At 49.6% G+C, this 26,060-nt stretch overlaps 1 protein-coding gene across 1 annotated transcript; it reads left to right on the top strand.

Moving 5' to 3' along the window:
• Positions 1–1,157: 1,157 nt before the first annotated feature.
• AHCY (adenosylhomocysteinase) lies at positions 1,158–17,612 on the top strand. Its single transcript, XM_082858201.1, has 10 exons — positions 1,158–1,266; positions 6,650–6,840; positions 7,994–8,069; positions 9,715–9,864; positions 10,954–11,066; positions 11,521–11,728; positions 11,820–11,907; positions 12,008–12,125; positions 12,930–13,124; positions 16,564–17,612. The coding sequence occupies exons 1-10, from the start codon at positions 1,239–1,241 to the stop codon at positions 16,693–16,695; spliced, it is 1,299 nt and encodes a 432-aa protein (XP_082714327.1). The 5' UTR covers positions 1,158–1,238; the 3' UTR covers positions 16,696–17,612.
• The last annotated feature ends 8,448 nt before the right edge of the window (positions 17,613–26,060 follow it).

Here is a 26,060-nt window from a genome sequence, read left to right as displayed (position 1 = left end):
CACACAGCTGAGGACTGAGTGGGTGGTGAGAAAGCACAGACACAGAATGGGTCAACTCTGAAAAAGTATGAGAAGGAGAGGAAGGAGATAGCAGCTGGGTGGATGCTAGGGCAGAGGGTTCCTAGAGAGATGTTAAAGAGTCTTCAGGTGGCCGATTAAAACCACAAGGAGATTTGCACACCCATCAGTTTAACAGAAATTTATGTCAGACTGACAAGTGGTGACAGGGATGTGGAACAACAAGCCCTCTCAGACACTGCTGGTGAGAGGATAAACTATTTTGGAAAACAATTTGGCAATATCTAGGAAAGTTAAAAATGTGCCTTCAGCTCATAAACTTCACCCTTAAGTACACTTATGGCCCAGAGACACCAACTCATGGGCACTAAGAGACAATGTTCATTTTTCCATGTATGCAATAATGGCAGACTGACTATACAACCCGAATGCCAGCAAACAGGAGAACAGATAAATTAATCATGGGATGTAGACAATGAAATTCTATACAGAAGCAAAAATGAATACATTCAAAGTCTATGCATGGCTCTTAACAGTAAAAAGCAAACTGCAGAAGGATAAGTACAGTATGGTACCATTGTTTTTTTTTTTTTCAGTATGGTACCATTTATATGAAGGTTTTAAACACAGAAAGAATTCTATGAAGCATTTAATGATTTATACATATGTAGTAAAAGTATAAACACGCACACAAATTTAACTAAACTCAGGATAGTGGGAGGAGGGTGGAAGGTCTAGGATGTGCTAGGAACTTGACATATTGCAACTTAGAATCTGTATGGTAGGTATCATTCTGCCCACTTTACTGAAGAAGAAACTGAGGTTCGGGGAAGTGAACTGGTTGGAATTTCAGTTTCACCCGGTTCTGACATCAGTGTTACTGGTTGAACGAATGAAAGAAAGAACAGCCTCGAGTTAGTTCTCAGGCCTAACCCCATCTCCCTTCGCTGCCCAGGGCGGGGGGTGGAAGGACCGCATGGGAAAAAAACTGCGCTCAGCAGGGACCAAAGTTCACTCCGGCCCCGCCCCCGTGCGTTTGCCCCGCCCCTATGGCTCAGATCCAGCGGGACTCATGAATATGCAAGCCAGGGGAAGATATTTAAAGGCGCCGGCGCCACGCGCACGCCCCTAACCGGCGCCGCCTGCCCCGCTCCAGTCCTCAGCCCGCGGCTCGGCACCCTTCGCTCGTGTCCATCACTCCGTGCGGAAACGCCGCCGGCATGTCGGACAAGCTGCCTTATAAAGTCGGTGAGTTCCAGGACGTGCAGTCGGCCGCGTCTGCCCCGCCTCCGCTGGGGGCCTGTTGGGGCGGCTGCCGCGGAGCCGACCCGGGGTGCTCAGAAGGACCCCCTTGAATCGCCGGCACAGCGCGGTCTTGGCCGCGCGAGGCCGTCTGGGGGTTGGAGTTCTCCCGCCGCCGCGAGCGGGTCTTCGGAGGCGGCCGCGGACTATGCGTCCCGGCGTGCCCCGCGAGGCCGGTGCAGCAGCGAGGCCCGCGGAGCAGCGAACTGGCGGCGTGTTCCGCCAGAGCCTCCTGGGGCAGGCGGGCAGCGGGCACCTGGCCACGGCCTGGGACCAGTGGCACCTGCCGGGACCTACACTAGGGGGCCTGGATCTTGCCTCCTGGGCCTGGACCGGCTCCTTGGCTACTTGGTGGTCCCGGGCAAGTGCCCACCCTCTCTGGGCCTCCTACAGGGAAGGCGAGGGCACTGGGGCCCCGAAGGGCACGTGGGGAGAGGCCTGGAGACTAAGCCTGAGGCCGGGCTAGTCCACTTACCAGGGACTTTGGGCTTGTTACTCAAGCTTTTGGGGTCACCCACCTGGCCAGAAGGTACAGTCATACAGAGAATCTCGAAGAAATTTTGGAGTGGTTAGAAAAATTCTTCCTGCTGTTCTATGGATTGAAGCTGATACACTGATAGTTAACGTTTATTGGGCGTTTACTATGGAATGGGCATTGCCTTCTACGTTTATTATAGATTAATTCATTTTATTCTAATGGGTTTTTAGGGAAGGGACTATTACTTTCTCATCTTATGATGGGTTTACTGAAACCCAGGAAAAAAGGTAACTTGCCCACATTTTTACAGCTGGGAGGTGGTGGAGCAGGATATGAACCCAGGCTGTGCCCACCTTTTCACCACTGTATATAAGTGACCACATTTGGAATAACCCTAATGACCTTTCAGCAAAAACCAGTTCAGCCTGGCTAGAAATTTTTAAAGTAAATTCAAGACACCATTCAACCTGGAGAAAAGCATCATTCATGGAGCACTTGCTATGTATCTGGGGATTTACATTTGTTTACAGAATGATCTTTAGAGGTGGACTTTATCTCATGATACAGAGGAAGAAACTGAAGCCCTAACAGGAAGTGACTTGCAAAGACTGTGGAAAATAACAACCTGTCAATAGTAGTTTATCAAGTAGCAGGCCAGAGAAGGTTATTGTCCCTATTGTGTGGATGAAACTGAAGCCCAGAAAGACTAAGTCAAGGTCCAGTGGCAGAACTGGAATGGGGACATGTTACACTGTGGAGAGTTGGATGGGTTAGGGTTGAGGGCTTTGGGTTGTGTGGCAGCAGATAAGGCTGCATTTGGAAGTGGAGAAGCTTGGCTAGGTAGGGTTGGAGGAAGGATGCCTCCATCAGGGAGGGCACAGTGTGCCCGACCTTGCCCATATGGCATCTTCTTTAATCCTCAGGGCTCATAGAAGGTTAGGGATGATTATTCCCACTTTACAGATGCAGAAACTGAGGCTCAGAGAGGGTTTTGCTATTATGCCTCTTAGCTTGTCCTGGGACAGGTGTTACTGCAACCTCTGCAAGTCCTCAGCTCTCCTGGACACCAAAACCCCCAGAGCTTAGAGTGCCAGACCCTCCTGTGCCCTTGGAGCTGAGGGACCCACGAAAACACCAGGGCTGACACAGCTGTCCTGAGGGCAGTGAAAGAGTTCTTTTTGGCTAGAGGGACAGGTGGTGGCAGAGGGGGTGAAGCTTAGGATAGGACGGGAACCATTGTCTGCTACTGCTGTGTGACTCCCAGGAGCCTCTGGCTCTAGCCCTCCCTGGCCACCAGTCCTGCCTCTGCCATTGACTGGCTGTGGAACCTGGGGCAAAACCTTCTCTGAGCCTTTCCTCATTGGTAAATGCTGGGAGTTGGACTAGGTTCAGATTTGTTTCTTGTTTGCTAACCCTGTCTCGTGCCAGCCCCTTTCGTGGACCTTCTGTCATTCAGTCCTAACAACAGGTGTGGTTGGTAAACATTTGTGGACCCCTTCTCTGTGCCAGGCCCAGCTGGGCACTAGAGGTACAAGGGTGACTCAAGGATGAGGGTGGGACAGACATGCATACGGATAATGTAGTAGTATTGTCTCCATTTTATAAGTGAGGAGATCTGCTCAATTCTCTGTCTCCGTGGCCACCACCCCAGTCCTGGTCTCCCTCCTCAAAGGTCTCCCCGGGTCTCTTGCTCCACAGATACATGCAGCAACCAAAGAGGGCTTTTCGGAAGACAAGTCTGGTCATGATACTCCCCTTAAAACTCTATAGGAATAAAGTCCTGACTCATCATCTTACTCCCTCTACTAGAGTCACCCTGGCACACTCTGTTCCTCCAGCAACAATATACCAAGTTCTTTCCTGTTTCCAGGTTTTTGTTGAGCCCCTGCTGTGTGCCAGGTACTGTATCAGGTGCTCGGGGAGGAGCCTTCCAGGGTAAGAGAGCTGCTTGGTTAAAGCCCTGAGGTGGGAATGAGTTTAGCTCACCCGGAGGTTCATGTGGTTAAGCAACTAGAGAGGGGGAGAAGAGGGTGGAGAGATGGGGGAGAAGGGTGGGCAGTCACCTGGGTAGGACCCTAAAGCCATGTGATGAGTTAGGATTTTATTCATGGTTAAGCGGAAGCCATTGGATGTTGGCTTGTTTTTTACTTGAGCAGAAGAATGGAGGTGATATATTTTAAAATTGAAAAGTTTGTTTCTCTGACTTCTGTGGGGAGAATAGTACGTGGGAGCAGGGAGACCAGTGAGGAGGTGGCTTCAGTGATCCAAGGTGATGAGATGCTGTTGGATTGCCTGTATTTGGGATGTTGAGCCAACAGTGTGCTGATGGGTTGAAAGGGGGTGCAAGGGAGAAAGAGAAATCAAGAAATCGTAAGTTTTGGGCTGGAGCAGCTGGTCGAATGGTGGTTTCATTTCCTAAATGGGAAGATTTGGGGAGTGACAAGTTTGGGGGTGAGGGCAAGGAGTCACCAGGGCTCAAACTTGACACATAATCTAGTTGGGCATCCAAATTGAGATGCTGAATAGGCAGTTGGATTATATGAGTCTCAAGTTCAGGGGAGAAGATTGGGCTGGAGATGAATGTGTGGGAGACATTTCCATAGAAAAGGTATTTCAAGCCATAAAATGGGATGAGCTTATCTGGTAGGAGAGAAGAGGGAGATGATGACTCCCTGAGGGCTTCTAAACTTTAGAGTCTGTAACAGGAAGAGGAGCCAGGAAGGTGGTAGGGAAGCCACGGAAAGACAGGCATAGAAGCCAAGCAAAGAAAGGGTTTCAGGAGAGAGTACTTAGTGCTATTCGTGCTGCAGGGAGAAACATGAACATAGGTAGTTGACCATTAGTTATGGGGATTAGGCCTTACAGAGACCTTGAGAAGAGCAGTTTTAGTGGAGTAGTGAAGTCATCAAGGAGGTAAAACAATACGGGATCAGACCCCACAGAGCAGAGACAGCTCTGTCTGTTGTAACAAAGGAATGCCTGGTCCGTAACTACATGTGAGGAGGACTAGTGGATTCCCTGGAGGAAGAGTGGCATTGTTCTGAATTCTTCTCGATGAATTGTGAAGTGAGGTCATCAGTTGATGAGGAAAGGTTAGAAGTTTGGAGTGGGAAAGGTGGTAAATTTACTAAGAAGATGTAATAGGATTGCTGGAGTGTCCCTTGAGATTTGTGGTCTTAATAAATGGAACTCTTGGTGTGGTCATCATTTTCCTCCTGCTGGGCTCAATGACGTGGGTGCAGTGGAGGGCTGGGTTTAACCAGGGTGGGAGTTTTGCTGAGGAGTTCTCAGAGAACAAGAGGGTGGAAGGGACAGTGGAATCTAAATTGTGGACCATGTTGAGAACATGAAGGGTGCAGTGAGGGACAGTGATAATTGGTAGGATAAACGGATTAAAGGTTCTGACCTGACCCGTTGCAGCTTTATTGGAGTTTAGGCTCTAGACAGAGAGTTTTGGAAAGATGGGACATGGCCAGAGTCGGTTGCTTGAAATCAAGATTTCCAAGGGAGAGTATCATGGGTGATGGCCTGCCAAGGTGGGCAGGGGTGGAGTGGGTGTGTGCTGAGGCACAGTGGGAGTAGTCCCTCCCATGGGGGGGTATATTGCATCTGTGAAGTTGTTTAGATGTACAGTAGGCAGCAGAGTGACTTAGCTGGTTTTATTATTTCTTACTAAATTCTCTATAGTCCTTTCCCTCCCACCCACCACTCCTTTTGGGTGATTGGCAGGATCTAAGCTCCCCTAAAGATAAAAATCATGAGGAGTTCCAGGCCCCATCCTAGACCTACTGAATTTGATTCCCCAGGGGAGACTTGTAAGCATGCCAGATGACCCTTATCAGGGAAGTTTGCAAACACTGACCTAGGGACTGACCTTGAGCATGGGCTAGTGTGCCAGGGGAGGGAGGGTGAGATTATAAGGGAGAGGAGTAGTATTCATTGTACTATGCCATTTTATATAAGGGACTTGAGCATCTGAGAATTTTGGTGTCCACAGGCGTTCCCGGAACCAATCTGCTGTAGAGACCAAGGGATGACTAATAACATCGAAGCCAGAGAATGTAGATTAGTGTCGAAGTCCCAGTGATCATGCTAACTGAACCCCAAACTCGGCCGTTAATCCACCAGTTACAGGCAGGGCGGGCCTGGGTAGGTCTCTATGTGGAAGAACACACTTCCTGCAGGTAGGTTGGCTGCTGCTTGCTTGCAAAACAAGGGAGACCTGAACTGCACATGCCTAGCTTATTCCTCCTAAGTTTACTAGACAAGTCACTCCACTTCCCTTGGGGCAGAGAGAGGCCCAGAGTGTTAGTTACACAGATGAGTTCCCTCCATGTGGAGAGAAACATTAGGACTGGAGAAGCATTTTTATATCTTCAAGGAGATCAAGGAGCTGTGCCGAGTCCAAGGTGTTAGATTATATCATTTATGAGTGCTGAAGTCACCAAGAGTGATGACTAGGAATGTGGAGAGCCAGGAGCTAAAATCTTTAGGGAATGAGGACGTTGGTAGGTGGCAGCAGAAAGGGTAGCAGGAGGTATATATAGGCCGATAGCTATTTTTCAAGGGGGCACTTACCTGTGTTGTAATATTCACGGTCCTGTGTGCTTCTTTGGTTAAATGTGTTCTCCCACAAGGCTGTAAGTAAGCTGTGGTTACTGCCAGGGACCATGTCTTTCTTTTTTGACTGCCCTGGCTCCATAAATCCCTGTTGCGTGAGTGAGAGAGTGCAGTGACCAGATTACCCAGTCTAGTGCTTCGAGTCCGCAAGTGGATGAGTGCTGAGTGGCGGTGCTTTGTGGTTCGTGGGATGAGGTGGCTCACGAACTCCCATCCATCCTGCCCCTACAGCTGACATCGGCCTGGCCGCCTGGGGGCGCAAGGCCCTGGACCTCGCAGAGAATGAGATGCCGGGCCTGATGCGCATGCGGGAGATGTACTCGGCCTCCAAACCGCTGAAGGGCGCCCGCATTGCCGGCTGCCTGCACATGACCGTGGAGACAGCTGTCCTCATTGAGACCCTCGTTGCCCTGGGTGCTGAGGTGAGGCCCGCAGCAGCAGTTCTTGTGCAGTGGGGAACTCCAGTCTTGTGCCCCCTCAGGCCCAGCAGGGGGTCCAGCTACAGCCTTGTCACAGTGCCCCCTCACCTCCATTTGTCGTGACTGCTCTGCAGATTTTCTCTCCCTGGGAGGACGGTGTCTGACTGCCCTCAGTTCACATTCTCCTGACTGGGGAGCTCTGATAGGGAAAACTCAAGCCCGGCGTCCTACTGAGTCGTCTAAGGACTGGCTCTCCCAGGCCTTCCTGGGGTCATGTGCCTGCCCTTGGCCAATCATGGCTGCTGGAAGGATGGCGCACTCTGATTGGTTCAGCCTGGGTTATGTGTACCAATGATTGCAGCTCTTCCAACTTCTCTGGGGGAAAGATGTTTCCCAAAGCAGGGGGCAGGGCAGAGCAGCAAAAGTCAGCTACAGAACACACCAGGCTTCAGTCCTTGTACCTCTTCTGTCTTTTCTATACTCACACTCTTGGCAATCTGATTTTATGGCTTTAAATACTGTCTATATGGTGATGACTCCCAGTTATATGTACTAGCCTGGACTTCTCCCTGGAACTCCAGACTTGTATACCCAGCAGCTGATGTATCACTTCAACTTGGAGATCTGATTGACCTCTCAGTCTCAACATGTCCAAAGGAACGCATGATTTCCTTCTCTTCTTGGAGGCTTCCCCGTGTAGGCAGATGTGGACTTCAGCCTTACAGGCCCTCTCAGTTCAGAACCTGGGGTCGTCCCTGACTCCTCTTGCTCTCTTACTCCAGCAACGAACCCTGCAGCAAATCCTGTCAGCTCAGCCCTCAAAGTACACGCATCATCACTTCCACTGCTAGAGGTGCATTTCTTGTCTGAACTCTAACAACAGCTTCTGCCCTTGTCTCCTTGCTTCCGTGTGGAGCCTTTTCCCTTCCACACAGCAGAGCCATGTTTTAACATAAGTTGGGTCTTGTCAGTGCTCTGGCTCCCATCCACTCCCATCCACTGGTTGCCATTTGCAACCCAGCCTGAGGTTGCAGAACTGGCTGGATGTAGATCCCGAGCCTCTCGGCCCTAGCTCCAGGGCGTTTTCTTATCCCTGTCCAGTGACCTTGGTCTTCTGAACTGTCTGCGAGCAGCCCTGTTTTGCTGGCTCTTTCAGGTGCGGTGGTCCAGCTGCAATATCTTCTCCACCCAGGACCATGCAGCAGCTGCCATTGCCAAGGCTGGCATTCCAGGTGAGGCCAGCTTGCTGCTGGGGGATGGCTTCACTCCTGCTGATGGCTTCACTGACTTTTACTGCTACAGACTTCCCTGCGGCAGAGGAGAGGAGTCATGGCCACAGAATCCTAGCCTAGTGACCCACTGGAAAGAACTGTTTTGTCCAACTGTCATCTAAAATCCTATTGAAGGCACTTACTTGCCCAGTTCAAGTCATGTGATCAGGAAGGGTGGGATCTAATGATTGGGAACCACATGATGTTGAAGAGGGGAAATCCTCTAAAGGAATGATGTGGGTCTGTTTCCGAAAGAATCAGGGAGGGATACTGGGCATAAAAAAGTCCCAGAGGTCCATTGCATAGTATCTGATGGTCTAGGGCGCTGGGGAAATACCAGGACCAAAGAGGAAATAGACACAAGTCTGCCTGGGCTTGAGGAGGGCAGTGATTAGCTCTGATGAGGATGAAATAGGACATTCACAGTTCCTTCTAACCAGCCACAGGTGGAGAGTAAAGAGTGGGGGAGGACCTCTCCAGAGACTGACCAAGCCTGGATCAGCCTGTCCCCAACTCCTCAGCCTAGTTTGGGCTCCATGGCCCTTTTCTGGGAAAGGTTTTGTTTTTAATACCATTGTCTGCCCCAGTTTGGGGGAGGGGAAGCTGGCCCTGCTTTGGCAGGTATCCTTTGCTCACAGGAGGTTCATGGGAGCCCCACACCTGTGTCTCAGTTGTCCCATATGATGGGAGGAGCCTGGACTGGCAGTCAGGAGCCCTGGCTTCTTTTTTTTTGGCGGCGCCATGCGGCTTGTGAGATCTTCATTCCCTGACCCTAGGGGCCCAGGGATCAAACCTGGGCCCCTAGCAGTAGAAGTGCAGAGTCCTAACCACTGGTCTGCCCTCGAATTCCCAGGAGCCCTGGGTTCTGATGCCTGCTCAGGAATGCCATGCTGAGTGATCTGGGCACATCTTAGCCCCTCTCTGGGCATCTGTAAGTGATGATGATGGTAATGGCTGCCTCACAGGGTTTCTGTGAGGAAAAATGAGATGGGGCATGAAGCAGTTAGAGTAATGTCTGGCACAGAGAAAGTGCTCCATACGTGGTAGCTGCTGTTAGTAGTTTTTGGCCAGACTTTGCCTAGGATAACCTACCACAGAGGCTGCTGGCCCATCAGGTCCTTTCAGTGCATAATGAATCTTGGATCTTGTCTCGCTTGGGTCCACCTGAGTGTGGCTTCCTGCCCCTGTGCACCTCCATCCTAGCAGTAGGCATTGTGGGTAGGAGCCCTGGTCACTGAGTTGGGGGCCCAGACAGAAGAGGTAGGAAAGGAAATAATTATTTCCAGATACCTATATATGGGGGGGGGGGGTGTGTCTGTACTTGGCCTCTGTCTCATAATCCATACTATTATAGATGAGGAAACTGAGGCTCAGAGAGGTGAAGTGATTTTCCCAAAGTCTCACAGCTGGTGAGTGCAGAACCAGGATCTGCACTCAGATTTCTCTGGCTCCAAGTTGTGTTCTTACCATTGCTGAGTCCTCAGAGGTGCTAGAGGTGGCAGGGGATGGGAATTAGGAAGGAGATAGTATTGGCTCTATCCAGGTAGGTCCCTGGAGCAAGTGCCGGTGGGGAGGGCCAGGCCCTGATGTGCCACTCACTCTCCAGTGTACGCCTGGAAGGGTGAAACGGACGAGGAATATCTGTGGTGCATTGAGCAGACGCTGTACTTCAAGGACGGGCCCCTCAACATGATTCTGGACGATGGTGGTGACCTCACCAACCTCATCCACACCAAGTACCCACAGCTCCTGTCAGGTGAGTAGGATGGGTGGGTGGGCTGGGTGCTAGTGGTTTAAACGGGGCCTGCTTGCCCGCATGAAATCAGCAGGCCTGGCAGGACTCCCAGTTCCTCGAGCAGCAGATTCTGTGGAAGATGGGAGAACAGCAGGTTCCTGTAGGCGTGCTGGGGCCTGGCTTCAGGGCTGGGTGGCTAGGGGAGGCCTGGCTGGCCCAAGGGCATGCCAAGGCCAGGGCTGAGAATAGCTGGGAAGACGTCAGCTTTGTTAAAAGCAGGTGGGGAGGAAAGTGGGGTAGTGTAGTGAGTGCAAAGGCCCTGAGGCAGGAATGGATAGACCATTCATGAAACAGAAAGTTAGCCAGCATGGCAGCTTCCTTCACTGGGGAGAATTGCAGGTTGTGGCTGGAGCTTTAGTGAAGATCAGATGTGTAAAGACTTAATAGAATAGACTGAGAAAAGAGTTTGGCTTGATCCTGAGAGTAAGGGGAAGTAATTGGATGGTACTGAAAAGACTTCCCTGCGAATGTACATGTTAAAAATGGCTGCTGTGGGCTTCCCTGGTGGCGCAGTGGTTGCGAGTCCACCTGCCGATGCAGGGGACACGGGTTCGTGCCCCGGTCTGGGAGGATCCCACATGCTGCAGAGCGGCTGGGCCCATGAGCCATGGCCGCTGAGCCTGCGTGTCGGGAGCCTGTGCTCCGCAATGGGAGAGGCCACAACAGTGAGAGGCCTGCGTACCGCAAAAAAAAATGACTGCTGTGTAGAGGATGAGTTGTGGCTGGGACGGGCAAGTGACAATGGTGGCAGGGACTAGGGCAGTGACAGTGCAAGTGATGAGTTCGGGAGTTGTTGGGAGGTAGAATCATTAGGCCTGGTGATGGTGGTGGCTCCTCCCTCATGCTGGCCTAGGTGATTAGGTGGGCTGTGGTGTCCGTTACAGAGATAGGAACCCAGAAGGAGGAGTGGCTTTAGGAGGCAAAGGTAAGGAATTTGGGTGAGTTCAGTTGTGGGCTCTCTGAGGCTCTTGGAGTTTCATCTCAGAGGCCACCCTGTCCCTTGGACCACTCCTTCCTAGCCTGAAATTCATCCCCTCCTCTCTTGTTCAGGCATCCGAGGCATCTCCGAAGAGACCACAACGGGGGTCCACAACCTGTACAAGATGATGGCCAGCGGGATCCTGAAGGTGCCTGCCATCAATGTCAACGACTCTGTCACCAAGGTGAACCTGTGGGGCAGTGATGGCTCCAGCTGTTGGTTCCCAGAGCAGCTCAGGAGTAGGCCCTGCAGAAAGTCCCCTGGGAAGGCTGCAGGCTAGGGGCTTAGCCCTCATTTGAGGGGGGAAAGGGGTTGTAGACTTAGGGTCATGAGGCAAAGCATTAAAGAGGCAAAGTGAGCCTCAGAGCTGGGCATCAAGAGGTTTAACGTGAAGCAGCTTCTTTGACCAGACAGTCTGTCGTAGTTGATCCGCAGGAAGCCTTCTGGACTGGCAGAGAAAGGCCAGGGAGAAAGTCGTGGGACTGAGCCGGGCAAGGGGCACATGAGCACATTAGCTGGTGGGGAGAAGTCCCAGGAGGTGATCAGCCCAAGGCCCACCAGGCTGAGATGTTGAGAGCGGGTCTGAGGCCCCAGGGCCTCGCCTGCCCCCGTAGCCGCCTTGCCCCCTCTCCTTTCAGAGCAAGTTTGACAACCTCTATGGCTGCCGGGAGTCCCTCATAGATGGCATCAAGCGGGCCACGGACGTGATGATTGCGGGCAAGGTGGCGGTGGTAGCGGGCTATGGCGACGTGGGCAAGGGCTGTGCCCAGGCCCTCAGGGGCTTCGGGGCCCGTGTCATCATCACGGAGATCGACCCCATCAATGCGCTTCAGGCTGCCATGGAGGGTATGATAGGGTGAAGGTTGGTTGTCAGCCACTGGGCCCAGAGCGGGGGCAAGGCCACCCTGGATGACGCACAGACACTGTCTCTACACAGGCTATGAGGTGACCATCATGGATGAGGCCTGTCAGGAGGGCAACATCTTTGTCACCACCACGGGCTGTATCGACATCATCCTCGGCCGGTAGGCGCCAGGCGGGGGGTCCCAGGGAGTGAAGGAGGGGGCAGGCTTGCGGCTGCTTTTGGTCCCTGACAGTCTGTCACAGGCTGGGGCTCCTCCACAGGCACTTTGAACAGATGAAAGATGACGCCATTGTGTGTAACATCGGACACTTTGACGTGGAGATTGACGTCAAGTGGCTGAACGAGAATGCTGTGGAGAAGGTGAACATCAAGCCCCAGGTGAGAAGCCCCAGCCCTGCCAGCAGGCTTGGTGGATGGAGCACCGAGGGGGGCATGCTCGTGGGCTGGCCGTCCAGGAAGTCAGATGATGAGGCTCTGGCAACCTGGGCAGTGGGATGGGCGGAAGAGGGACTGGTTTCAGGGCTGCTTAAACTGGAATCTTGGAGTGAGGCCAAGGCATCCCCATTTTTAAAGGTCCCAAGATGGTTCTGAAGTGCAGCCAAGGTTGAGTACCACTGCATTCAACTTGTTACTAGGCATGGTGATTGAGAACGTGGGATCTGTCCTCAGACTGTCCAGGCTCATGTTGCAGCCACTTTGTAACGTGTGGCTCTGGACAAAGAACTTAACCCTTTAAACTTCAGTTTCTTTATCTGTGGAATGGGGATAATAGCAGTACTTAATTTACAGGGTTGTTAGTAGGATTAAATGTGATAATTTTATATATATATTGTGTATATATGTATATATGGTTATATGTATGTTCTTAGCCCAGGGCATGTGCCAATAATAATAACATTAGCTAATACGTAGTACTTAAACTAAGTGCCTTGTACATGTCAGCTCTTTAAATTCTCACAGCAGACCTATGAGGTCTGCCGCTCAGGGTTGCATAACAAATACTGGCTCTTATTAATTGTGTGTGCCAGGCCCTGTGCTGGAGGTTGTTCTGGGGCAGTCCAGGCCCTTTGTGGGCCCTGCTGGAGGTCGGGAGGCCTGCTGGACAGGAGGGTAGGATGAGGATAGGGGTGGACACTGGGAGCTGTGCCCACCAGCCCTTACCGCTGTGCTGCCCACTTGTAGGTGGACCGCTACTTGTTGAAGAATGGGCGCCGCATCATCATTCTGGCCGAGGGCCGGCTGGTCAACCTGGGCTGCGCCATGGGCCACCCCAGCTTCGTGATGAGCAACTCCTTCACCAACCAGGTGCTGGCGCAGATTGAGCTGTGGACCCACCCAGACAAGTATCCCGTTGGGGTCCACTTCCTGCCCAAGAAGGTGGGTTCCCACCTCCACCCCTGGCCAAGGGTCATGTGTCCAGCCCTGGGCTCTCCATGCAGGCCTCGCCAGAGTTCATACAGTACTCGCCTCTCTACTCTCTTGAAGGTCTTCACAGGGTCCTCCGCAGGGCAGAAATCATTCTCTCCGTTTAACAGAGGAGGAAATTGGGGCCCAAAGCAGGGAATAACTCCCAGAGTGGCAGGGCTGGGTGGTGAGAGGAGCATGGGCTTTGGAGTGAGACACACCCAGGTTCGAATCTCACCCTTACCACTTAGAGGCTGTGTAACTGTGCCTCCATTTCCTTATCTGTAAAACGAAGGTGATGGTACCTCCTTAAGGATTGTGAGGATTTCCTTAGATCACAGGTCACAAACCCACATGCCCACAGGGATTGGGCAGGTAAATGGGCTGGGTGGGAACTGACCAAAGAGCACATGCCCCAGTTGAAGAGGTTGGCTGCCTGTCAGCAACCTGGACCCACTGGACCAGGGCTCCTGACGTTTCAAAGGAAGCTAGATATGAGTATATTTATGTGAAATATTCAGCTTTTAAATATAACCAGGTTGTTTAACTTGGATGTGTTTGTAAGCCGAATGCAGCCTCCAGGCTGCGTGATTGTGGCCCTGGAATGGGACGATGCCACTAACACACTGAGCATGGCACCTGACGTGTTGTGAGTGTGTGGTCAGATTAACCGTGACAATGAGGTCGTCTGACGTCAAATCCAGTGCTTGTCCTAACACCCCCTGCCTCCGCCCTCTCCCACAGATCAGAACACTATGTTTTAGTCCTGGCTTTTTTTTTGCCAGTGTCATGGGTGAACTTGGCTTTGCTACTTTGCCTGACTGGGCCTCAGTTTCCCTCTCAGCTAAATGGTAAGAGTAGCTCTTGCTTCCAGCCCTTGGCTGCTGGAGAGGCTGCGGTGGAGTCTTCATACCACTCCTCCCACCCTTTGAAAAGCTGGTCTGCCAACTGATGAGAAGCAGGAAGAGGCTGGGTTGTCTGCCCCCGAGCCAGCCAACTCCTTTCCCCCTAGTCTTCCTCAGGCACTGTCTTGCCTGACCAGGGGTTTTACCTGTAAGGGCCTCAAGGGGCTGTCCTGTCCTGGGCAGCCTGCCAGGTCCCCATGCTGGTTGTGCGGTTAAAAAAGTCTCATTCGACCCCTCATCTGATCTCAGTTGGAGGAAATATGACTGTGAATATAGTGAGAGATTGGGCAGGCCTTTAAAATGAGGCTGGGGTTGGAAGTGAGAAGGCAAAGAGCTCACCTCCTACCCCAGCACTTGGCCCCATCCCGTCTTCTTCCTTCATCACTGCCAAGATACGGGTTGGGGACAGGCTTCACATCTCACATGTGAGATGTGGGAGAGGGATTACGTACCTTGGTTAACAATGACAGAGAGCGCAGCCACCATTTCTTAAGGTACTTGCACCAAGCGCTCTTGAATATCACTGATCTCTGTACCAGCTCTGAGAGACCCAGCCTACAGAAGAAGAAACTAAGCTTCAGAGGGTGACTTGCCTCCACAGCTGCAAAGTATTGGGCCAAGAGTATGTCCCACCCCTGCCTGTCCAAGTTGTTAACCGTTATGTCCTCCCCAGCAGGGAGAAGGAAGGGTGTTCTCGGCTAGGCCAGGCCAAGAGAAGGGAGAATTCATTGTGTCCTCTGGGCACTGGAGACCTTCATTCTGCCTCCAGAGCTGACGTGGACTTAGGACTTAGGGCTGGGCTCTGCTCCTGCCTTTGCCTGCCTCTCCCCAGTTTCTTCATTTGTTAAATAGAAGAATAAACCCTGGCTTCCTTCTTAAGGGTGTTTGTGAGCCTCTAATGAGACCGTGAGTGTGAAACCACTTGGGAATGTAAAGCTGTCTGGGCTGGGCTGTGGTTAAAGGCTATTGTGCCATTATGGGATGGGACTTGGGGGTAGAAAGAGGCCCCACCCGGAGCTGGATGCTGAGAAAGTGAGAGCCCCGCTTAAGGTTGATCCTTCTCTAAGTACAGCCACTTGCCCTTCTTCTCAGGCCCACTTTATGCATTTCATCACTGGTCAGACTTAGAAATAGGCCTTATCTAACCCCAGCCTCTGTCCTCCTTGGTTTCTGTTCTGTCTCTTCAAAGCTGCCTTGGAGACGATAACTTGAGACAAGTTATGGGACTTTGGAGCCAGGTGGACCCTGGATTCAAATCCTAGCTCTGTCATTAACTAGCTTTGTGACCTTGGGCAAGTCATTGCACCTTTCTGAGCCTTGATTTCCACATTTGTGAAAGGAGATGGCAATTTTTTTATTAGTCAGGATCCTTTCGGTGGCGAGTGGTAGATAGAAACCCTGTTCAAGCTGGTGTATTAGTTATCTGTTAACCGTATAGCAGTTTAAATACAAAACTTACTGGCTTAAAACAATAAACATTTATTATTTCAGTTTCTGTGGGTTGAGAGTTTGAGAGCAGCTTAATTCATGAGGTTGTAGTCGAGATGTCAGCCGGGGCTGCAGTCATCTGAAGGCTTGACTGGAGCTGGAAGATCTGCTTCACATCACTGTTGGCAGGTGGTTCCTTGCCACATGAGTATCTCCATAGGGCTGCTTAAGTTTCCTCATGAGATGGCAGCTGGCCTCCCCCAGATTCAGGGGGAGAGCAAAGGAGGAAGCTGAAGTGCCTTTTAGGACCCAGTCTCCAAGTCACACACCATCACTTCTGCTTTATTCTATTCATTAGAATTGAGTCACTCAAGGGGTGAGGAATTAGGCTCCACCTCTTTTTTTTTTTTTTTTAGGCTCCACCTCTTGAAAGGAAGGAGTTTTATAAATTTATAGACAAAGATTTTAAGGACATATTTTGGAAGGCAGCTATGCTCACCACTATACCACCAGTGCTAAGGATGTATTTTGAAACAAACACAACCAGTGTAATCTAAAAAGGAACTCTATTGGTTCTGTAATGGAGGCGTCTAAGATTCAGACACTGGATCCAGGGATCAGTGGCATCAGAGCTCTTTCTCTGTCTCTTGCCTCTTTTTTCCCCCTACATTCACTTCATTTGTCAAATAGACTTGCCCCTGGTGAGCAGAGACTGATAGCCTCCCTGTTTAGGAATCCTGAAAGCCCCTGTCATGAAAATATGTCCTGTCCATAGATAAATTCCAGAGAAGCATTTTGGTTAGCTGCTTAGGTTGGTGGAGGGTAAGGAAGGAGATGTAATTGATTGTCCCATTAGGGCTGCTTGGAGGGGAGGATGTAGCTTGGTTCCCCCTTGAAGAAGGGGAGCTGAGTAGCCAAAAGCCACACTGGAGGCTGGCTGTGAGGATAGGATGAAGTAATATGCTTAACACTCCGCAGATGTCACAACAGAACAGTTCCTGCCTCTTTTGGCAGCTAGATGCAGGTAAGGGATCCCAGAGCATGGCACTGATTCCAGCTTTTTCTGTGTTTCTCCCCAGCTGGATGAAGCAGTCGCTGAAGCCCACCTGGGCAAGCTGAATGTGAAGCTGACCAAGCTGACTGAGAAGCAGGCCCAGTACTTGGGCATGTCCTGCGATGGCCCCTTCAAACCTGATCACTACCGCTATTGAGAACCAGGCCCGCCCTTTGCCTTCCAGCTGCTGTCCTTGCCTGGGTCCCACCTCTCCTCCCCAAGAGCAAATGGCACCACCTTTGAGATTGGTTTGATAATGTTCCCCATCAACTCCCTGGGGCTAGTCACTCAGTCTTTGGCCTCTGCTGCATCCCTCATACTGTTCCAAGTGTGGCAGGGGGAATTGAGAAGTCCCTCCTCAAGCCCTGGTCATGATCGAGGTACACGGGAGTTACCCACAGGGAGCCATGAGCTCAGGGGTTCTGGAACTGCTCACTCAGTCAGTCCTTCCTTAGGCTGGAAGTTGGCAGTGGTGTTCACAAAGCCCATGCACTTTACCGTCCAGGCCCTCACTTGGCCTATGGACTTTTTATACCCATGTTCTTGGTTTACAGGTTCATTGGTTCCTCAGCCCATGACAGATGAGAAGGAGCTATGTCAAAGGGTGTGGAGGAACTGTTGGAATTTGAATGCTCCTGAGAGCCCGGCTTAGTGCTTGGCATTCTCTTAAACCTCAGAACGATGAGGTTGGTACTTTTAGTCCCTATTTTACAGGGGTTGGAATATATTGTTAAGGGATAGCCAAGAAAGGACGAGAGAAGTGACAGCCAGAGGTTGAGAGGGGCCAGAGAAACGTTAAAGTGCATTGTAACTTGATGTTCTCATCACAACTCTGGGTCAAAAGAGGTTAATTTGGTTTATAATGTTAAAAGAGAGCAAGAAGGTGGGTTAATAAAAATTTTGGTGCCTAAAAGAATTTTGAGCCTTTATTTTATAGATAATCCACTGCCAACAATGTAGGGTGTAAGCCAAGGGGTAATAGTCTGATGTGCTGTAATAGTCGGCTGTGTTGCAGTGTGGGGTGATGGGCTGCAGGCACACCCTTGGGCTTGGAAGACTGGGTAAAATGAAGAGAGAACTCTTGTGTCTTCAGGTGTGTCTTTTGTAAACAGCCTGTTTTTTACCCAACCTAAGAGTCATTTAATAGGTGAGATTAGGCTATTTATATTTATTGTAATCTCTGTTTGTATTTATTTCCTCTGCCTTGTTTTTTTCTGTTCCAATTTATAATTTTGTTTTCTCCCCATTTCCACTTTGGCTTGATCCATTGCTCCTGGGGGGACTGTTGTTTATTGAGCACCTCCTGAGTGCTAGGTGCTTTGTAGTTTCATTATTCTTGCAACAAGCTTAGTAATACTATTATCCTAATCTTATGGATGAGAATGGAGACTTACAGAAGTTAAGCGTCTTTCCTAAAGTCCACAGTTACAACTGGCCTCATCATGATTCAAATCACAGGAAGGTGGGTGGGAAATGGGGTGCTCTATTTGCCTAAATTGTCATTTACTGAACCCCTGTTCTGGTCTTGGAAGTCAGAGAAAAACAAGAACCTGCCTGGGAAGGGTAACTAGGGACTATTCTAAGGGTCATCCACTCATGGAAGGCCTGATGGGGATGCTGGGATGTTTGAGACCTAACCCCAGCCTGCTGGGAATCTCAAGCTAGAAGGAGAAGGCAGGCATACAAACAGATTTGCCATCTCTTGGCACTTCCCTTTCTCTGCTCAGCTTTAGAGTTCAGTGCCTGGCAGCACTGAAAGGCAGGAGGGAAAAGGTGATGCTTGAATTGGATTTTGTTGTTTTGTTTTTTAATATTTTATTATTTTCTTTTTATGTTTTTGGCTGCGTCAGGTCTTGCTTGCAGCATTTGGGATCTTTCATTGCAGCACGTGGGCTTCTCTCCAGTTGCATCGCTAGGGCTTCTCTCCAGTTGTAGTACGCAGGTTTTCTCTATCTAGCTGTGGCGCATCCAGAGCGCATGGGCTCTGGGGTTTGCAGCATGCAGGCTCTCTAGTTGAGGCACACAAGCTCAGTAGTTGCGGCGCGTGGGCTTAGTTGCCCCGTGGCATGTGGGATCTTAGTTTCCTGATCAGGGATTGAACCTGCATCCCCTGCATTGGAAGGCAGATTCTTTACCACTGGACCACAAGGAAAGTCCCTTGAAATGGATTTTGAAAGAACTAAGGATTTTTAATAGGAATTGAAGGCAAGAGCATTTTGGGCAGCAGAACAACTTAAGCAGGAATGAGTTAGGGGGCAGGGAGCTTAATATAGGGGGAGCTATGAGGTAGAGGGCTAGAAAGGTGGCCTGGGAGACAGGAAAGCGAAAGCCCTTGAACACTAGGATGAGACCTTAGTTTTAATCCTTGAGCTGCACAGATCCCTGAAACAACCCTACTTGACTGAACATTCATACTTGTGGCTTGTTTTTGTATTCTCAGCCTCTGGCTATTACCTGGTATTAATTAGCGGAGAGATTCAGAGAGGCCAAATGGCCTGACCTAAGATCACACGGTAAGTGGTGCTGCCTGGACCCCACCTCAGGTTGGTCTGAGTCCTGGGCCAGGCACTTGTGTGAGACAAATGGCGAGTGTTTAAGTGAAGGTTGCCCTACTCAAGGCATGACGTTTTGACAGAAGGTAGTGGGTTGCCGATGGGGCTCTCTTTAGTATTTCTTCCTCCAGAGCTGAGTGAGAGTTGAGTACACAGGAGAACATGAGGAGATGGAGACTGAGGCCAATCCTGCCTCTCACATCAGTTTTCCCAACCATGAGTCCACAGCATCATGCTTGGTATGCCCTTGGCTGTATCTGGCATTGAAACTCCACTTCTTCTACTATTTGAGTGCAAATGCATCTGAGTGACAGAAAGAAGGGCTTGTTTAATCTAACTTTTAAAAGCATATGGTGTCAAGCAAAACCCTTGTCGATGGCCTGCGGTCTGATGGGCGTGAAGGGCTGAAAACTAGAGGCTCAATAGACCCTCCCCATGCTTTCTCGGGCTTGGATGCTCATCAACGTGTCCTGCCCAGTTAATTCTCAGCCTTTTTTTCTCCATGCATATAGTTGACGTTGCATTAGGTTACATGAGTGTATGCTATGACTCTGCTGTAAATAATTTTAAAACTTTGGCACTTCAACTATTATTACCAACAAACGACACAGGAACCACCTCTCAACCAATCATGACACCAATGGTCAAAACAGACCGAGATCCACTGCTGCCCACTGCCATTTCTTTTACAGCTAATTGTGTACCAGCCATTGCTCTAAGTAAGCACTTACTTATTCCTCCTGATAACCTTGTAGAGACTTGAATTCCCGTTGTACAGTTCAGAAAACAGGCTTTGAGAGAGTGAGCTGGCTTTTGTACCCAGTAGGACTCTGAGACCAGAATCCCAGCTCTTCTCAGTAGAAAAGGGGGAGACTGCTGTTCATCTGAGCCGGAGAGGTTAAACGCCTTATCCTTCATGGCAGCCACGCTCCCTTCCCTCAAATCTGTCTGCTCCCAGACTCAAGAAATACCTTTCCAGATGTCCCCTCTGTGAGATCCAATGTAGTCCCCCACATCCAGTCCCCTAGGGGTTCTGGTTTCTGTTATCCTGGCCTTTTCATTTCCTCTTTGGAGGTGTCCTGCCAGTTCTCAGAACCTTTCATTTTAAAAAAAAAACACCCTCTCCTTTCACATCTGGTCTCAGCCTTACCATGCCTGGGCCTCATGGGGAAAGAAGGAATTGGCCAAGGGTCCTATAGTATCTGGTCTAACTGGATTTTTTTTTTTTCCAGGAAAGTGAGCAGGGAGGTTGAGACCTGGGGGATTTTGTGGAACAGTGGACTGGGCTTTGAAGGGAGGAGACCTGGGTCTGCTGTTGACTCACCATGTGACTTTGGGCAAGGACAGAAGTACCTACCTCAGATGGTTGTTTTGAGGGTCAGTGATATAGCATGTATATAAAGAGTTTTGGGGGCTTTTTTAAACATCTTTATTGGAGTATAATTGCTTTACAATGGTGTGTTAGTTTCTGCTTTATAACAAAGTGAATCAGCTATACATATACATATATCCCCATATCTCTTTCCTCTTGCGCCTCCCTTCCTCCCACCCTCCCTATCCCACCCCTCTAGGTGGTCACAAAGCACAAGCTTATCTCCCTGTGCTATTCGGCTGCTTCCCAGTAGCTATTTTACATTTGGTAGTGTATATAAGTGCATGCCACTCTCTCACTTTGTCCCTGCTTACCCTTCCCCCTCCCCGTGTCCTCAAGTCCATACTCTAGTAGGTCTGCGTCTTTATTCCCGTCTTTTCTTCAAGAACCTTGAAGAAAAGTTTCTTTATGACCTTTTTTTTTTAAATTCCATATATATGTGTTAGCATATGGTATTTGTTTGTCTCTTTCTGACTTACTTCACTCTGTATGACAGACTCTAGGTCCATCCACCTCACTACAAATGACTCAATTTCATTTCTTTTTATGGCTGAGTAATATTCCATTGTATATATGTGCCACATCTTCCTTACCTATTCATCTGTCGATGGACACTGATGTTGCTTCCATGTCCTGGCTATTGTAAATATATAAACAGTTTTTTTTTTTTTTTTTTGCGGTACGCGGGCCTCTCACTGTTGTGGCCTCTCCCATTGCGGAGCTCAGGCTCCGGATGCACAGGCTCAGCGGCCATGGCTCACGGGCCCAGCCGCTCCGCGGCATGTGGGATCTTCCCGGACCGGGGCACGAACCCGTGTCCCCTGCATCGGCAGGCGGACTCTCAACCACTGCGCCACCAGGGAAGCCCTATAAAGCGTTTTATGTCAAGTTTTCAGGGCTGTGTCAGGCACCACTGGGTGGGAAGGAGCTGTTTGGAAGGCAGGAAATCTAGGATATTTAGAAAATTAAACAGTACTTTAGAAAAATCTTAGGATCTTAGAACTTGAAGGAACTTAGAGCATCTATAGAGCCAAATCCAGCATCTGTATATGGAGAAATGCGGGCCCAGAGAGTTTAAGTGATGTCCAAAGTCACCCTGCAGATCTAGGTGTCCTGCTTGCCTCTAGGCAAGAGCTCTTTCCTGCATACCAAGGCCCTCTGCCCACCTCCATGTGGCAGGTTATGGTGGGAGGGCCTTGCTAGGCTAGATGTGCTGGAATCCCTTTTCAAGTCTTGTTGGAGACAAGTAATGAGGAGCTTGGAGGGCTTGAGGGCCTGCTTATGTCAGGAGAACTACAAGAGGCAGCAGGCAGGGGTCGGCTCTGCTTTGGGGAGCTGAGGTTTCAGGAAACCTCAGGAATCCAGATTCTTATCCCTGAGACCCACTCAGGACTACCCCAGAGGACAAGGCTAGGAAATCTGCTTGAAGTGATGGAGGCAGCCAGGGGTGCTTATGTGATCAGGCCTTGTCATCAGCTTCAGTAAGTTCCTCATGGATACACTCTCCAAACTGGCTCAAGGATAGGCACATAGCTCACATAGTTGGTCCAGATTCAACCCCAGGATTTCAGGATTTTTACTAGAAATCTGGTGTGGTGCTATACAGAGAACTGTCCAACAGTGATCCCAGGAGCTTACCCTGGGCTGCCTGCACCCAGTGCGGGCTGCGCTTGGAGCCAGATTCCCTCAGGTCTGCTGGCTTCCTCTCCCTGGCTGGAGGAGTTACAACCTCCGAGGGGTCCCAAAAGACCCCCAGGTGCTGGGCAGTGGGCTTTTCCTGACAACTCCATAAATAGTTGGTACCTACATTCACACTGCTAAGTGCCCTGATAGTCTGATTGCCCCCACTCACAGTTCTCATACTTGCCTTATTACAAGGGAGAGAAACAGAAGTAGCTGGGAACGTACACCCACAGTATGTCCAACAGAATGCCCTGCCTCAGCATGTCTCTTTGTGGGGAACTTGCTGGCTCTTCTAACTGCTGGCTTGTACAGATCCCCACTAACCCAGTGTCTCTTAAACCTGAGTGTGTCAGGACCACCTGGAGGGCTTGTTAAAACACAGATTGCTGGGCTCACCCCCAGAGCTGCTGATTCAGTAGGCCTGAGATGGGGCCCTATAATTTGCATTTCTAACAAGTTCCCTTGCGACCCCTCCCACCCAGTGCCTGTTGCACAGCAGGTGGCAACTGTAAAAGAGACCCACCTGTCCTGAAAATGGAGAAAAGGTGCCCTCTTCAGTAGGGCTCCCAGGCTTGGCAGGAATGTGAACCTAGAGCTGCTTCTTTGCCCCCATGAGGGGGAAGCCTGCCTGAGGGTGACACCAACATAGAATTGCGAGACAGAGTGACACATTCCAGAGGACCTGAATCTAGCCATGCTTTAGGCTAACTAGATCTACCCACTGGACTGTTTAGTGCTGTGACAACAACAAAGTTCCCTTTTTTTCCTTTAGCCCATTTGAACAGGGTTGCCGTCTCTGGCAATTTCAAGTGTTCTGCTGAGGTGGAGAAGACAGAAATGACACCAGGAGAGAAAATGGGAGAAAACCTTGGGGCTGAGGCTCCTGCAAGGTGTCGGCTCTAGGCAGACAGAATCTCCTTTGCCTGGCTTTCAGTGGCCTGGTGGTTAAGGGCATAGGCTTTGGAATGAGGTGGGCTGGGTGTGAATCCCAGCGCTGAGGTGTGAGGTCCAGGCACAATACCTAGCCTCTCTGAGCCCCAAGTTCCCTTATTTACAATAATTCTTACCTCAAGAAGCAAATTTGGGAGCTTGGGTATCATCCTGGCATGAAGTAGCTGCTCAATCAATAGACATTATTAGCATGATCTTATGATAGTTACAAATCACACAGGCCTCAGGCTGTTAGCAGCAGCCCTGGGTCCCTGGCAAAAGGCAGGCAACAACCTCAGAGGCATCCTGGGGAGAGGGGGAGCATCTCAGGACCCTCCAGAGGCTCTGCACTCGTCTCAGAGCCAGTGCAGGGGGCTCCCTGATTCTGGTTTGGGTGAAATTACTGAGGATTACTTGAGGTGCTCCAGTACAGTTAGACCTTCCTGGGTAGTGGGGGCAGGGAGGTTCTGTTAGACAAAGATCAATTAATTTCAAAATCATTTAAGACTGGGAAACCAAGGCTGCTTTGGGATTTTAAAGGGGTAGCCCTTGGCTGATCACTGAATTCAATGTCCCCTTCCCCTTATCAAATAACCCTCTTTATTTCCCAGCTCCTCAGGGGCTGCACTGTCCTCCCTTCCCCCTCCAGGCCCCTTCTCTCCGTTTCTTTTGCAACCTCTGACATGTATACATTATGCAGAATTCCAGATGTTGGTAGACATTGGGATAAATAATGAGAGAAAAAAAGAAAAAAAAAAAAAACGCAGAAAACTAAACTTTTCCCCAAAGTCATAAGGCTCTAGTTTTTGATTTGGGGAGGAATCAGCTCATTTAATGGCTTGTAAATGTGATCTTATAAAATTAGGTAATTTAGGAAGGTTTTTATCATTATCATCATTATATTAATTTTTCTTTAGTAGTCATGATTTTATTATTGCTCTGGTAGTCTATGCAGCCACTGGGTCCAGGAATTCCAAAGAGGAGCTCTGAAAGATGTGAAAATCTTCAAGAGTCAAAGGAATGAAGCTATTTGCTGGGCTCCGCAGATAACAAGAAGGCATGAGCATCATCGTCATCATCACCATTAGGTGGCGCCACCTCCCAGATTCTACAGCTCCCGTAGCCAGCTGGGAGAGCTGACGATAGCTACTGTCTCTCTGCAAGCCATCAGTATAAAACTCTTTTCTGGAGCGAACATAAACATTTGATGATTTTACTGAGAAAACAGAAGACATTCCGGCCCTACCCCCAGTCCCACAACACACACCCCCTTTGCCTCACAATAAATATACTTCGTGCATGGAAGAAGAAAGGGAGGAACACGTTTATTCTAGACTAATCTGAAGTTCACTACAGATGGTTTGGCTAATTCAGTTAAAATTAAATTCTTTTCTTTACCTCTCCTGTCCCCTTCACACATGGGAATTGTTTTTTGGAGTTAAATTCCTTTATAAAGTTCCTATTGTATGACTGGGAGTAATTTCTTGACAGTGGGTGAAGATGCTACAGCTGTAGTTGTTCAAACAGGTGGAGGCACTTAGAGTAAGGATCCAAAGATTGCCAATTAGGTTGGCCTGTGGTCCACAAGCCAGGAAGGGATTTGAGGTCCTGAGGATCTGCTACCCCTCAGGGTAGTGGTGTTTTTTTGTTTGTTTGTTTGCGGTACGCAGGCCTCTCACTGTTGCGGCCTCTCCCGTTGCGGAGCACAGGCTCCGGACGCGCAGGCTCAGCGGCCATGGCTCACGGGCCCAGCTGCTCCGCGGCATGTGGGATCCTCCCTGACTGGGGCACGAACCCGTGTCTGCTGAGTCAGCAGGCAGACTCTCAACCACTGCGCCACCAAGGAAGCCCAGGGTAGTGGTTTTTGAAGTATATTGCTTCTGTAGAACCATAACTTCAACTTCTGCTTTGAAAAACTTTGAAGCCATTTAAAAGTAATAAAAACATTCATGTGCTAGGCACCAAATTTTAACATGTTAGAGACCAACTGGACTAGATTTTGAAATAAACCTCTTGCTGTTTCTGTTTAACAGGTCACAGGGTGAGCTGTTAAAACCTTTTTGCAACAACTTCTCTGTGTAAATTAGACCTTTTTCAGTACTGTGCAACCAGAACAAAAGATGGAAACAAACTGGTTGCTGAGGCTGATATGGGAGGGCAACCGTTAATCTCTAATCGCTGATTTCAAATTTTTGTGTGCATCATTACAACCTTATAGTAACTTAAAACTGTTTTAATGTGTATTATATAATGGGGCTCCCCCTTAAGAATTCAACTGAGGAAAGGGTACCTCTCCTAAAAAAAAAAAATGAAAACCATTGCTTCAGATTATGTTGCCGAATTTCTGGTGCCAGAAGTGTCCTCAGAATAAATCCAGAGACCAGCTCTCTCATAGTGGCCAGTCGTGGATTTTGCCCTCCAGTAACTGTAGCTTTGTTTTTTTTAAATTGGAGAATTACCCCTCCCACATTATGAACAGACTTTGTGGGACTATCAAGATGGGCCACCCTTTCCTGGGTACCACTTCAGGTCAATCAGATTCCCTCTCTTGGGAATTTGAATTATGAATTGTCCCATGCAAGATCTGAAGTGGTTGGAGGTGACTTATCCCATAGCTTTGCCCTGAAAACGCTGTCCATTGGTTTCTTTGGCCTGGCTCCTTTCACATCCCTCAGGGACCTATTCTTTCTGAGGCCTGTTGTATGGCTTTTCCTTCGATTCTTTGAGGTCTCCAGACCTCTCCAGTAGACTACCGCCACCCTTTATTTGTTTCTTAGGCTAGCCAGAATCGTTTCTGTTGTTTGCAACCAAAACATTCTGACTGATTTTCTTCGAATTTTGCAAATGGGGAAATGGTAGTAGCATCAAGAGGTCAGTGACTTCTTCATGGCCACACTGTGAGAACTTTGGCACAAGTGTAAGGCCATGCTCTACAGGAAGAAATGATCCTAAATCAATATCCACAAAAGTAGAACAGATATATCT

This window comes from Leucopleurus acutus, assembly GCF_964270905.1.
Source record: "Leucopleurus acutus genome assembly, chromosome: 16".
NCBI classification, from domain to species: Eukaryota; Metazoa; Chordata; class Mammalia; order Artiodactyla; family Delphinidae; genus Leucopleurus; species Leucopleurus acutus.
Note: the sequence above shows the minus strand (reverse complement) of the source record. Positions and strands in the feature narration are given on the sequence as shown.

Bases quoted from the DNA above. Each gene is read 5' to 3' on its own strand.
- AHCY (XM_082858201.1), top strand. From the start codon at position 1,239: ATGTCGGACAAGCTGCCTTATAAAGTCG. The intron at 9,865-10,953 runs GTGAGTAGGATG...TCTCTTGTTCAG, and splicing joins GTACCCACAGCTCCTGTCAG to GCATCCGAGGCATCTCCGAA. The intron at 11,908-12,007 runs GTAGGCGCCAGG...GCTCCTCCACAG, and splicing joins ATCGACATCATCCTCGGCCG to GCACTTTGAACAGATGAAAG.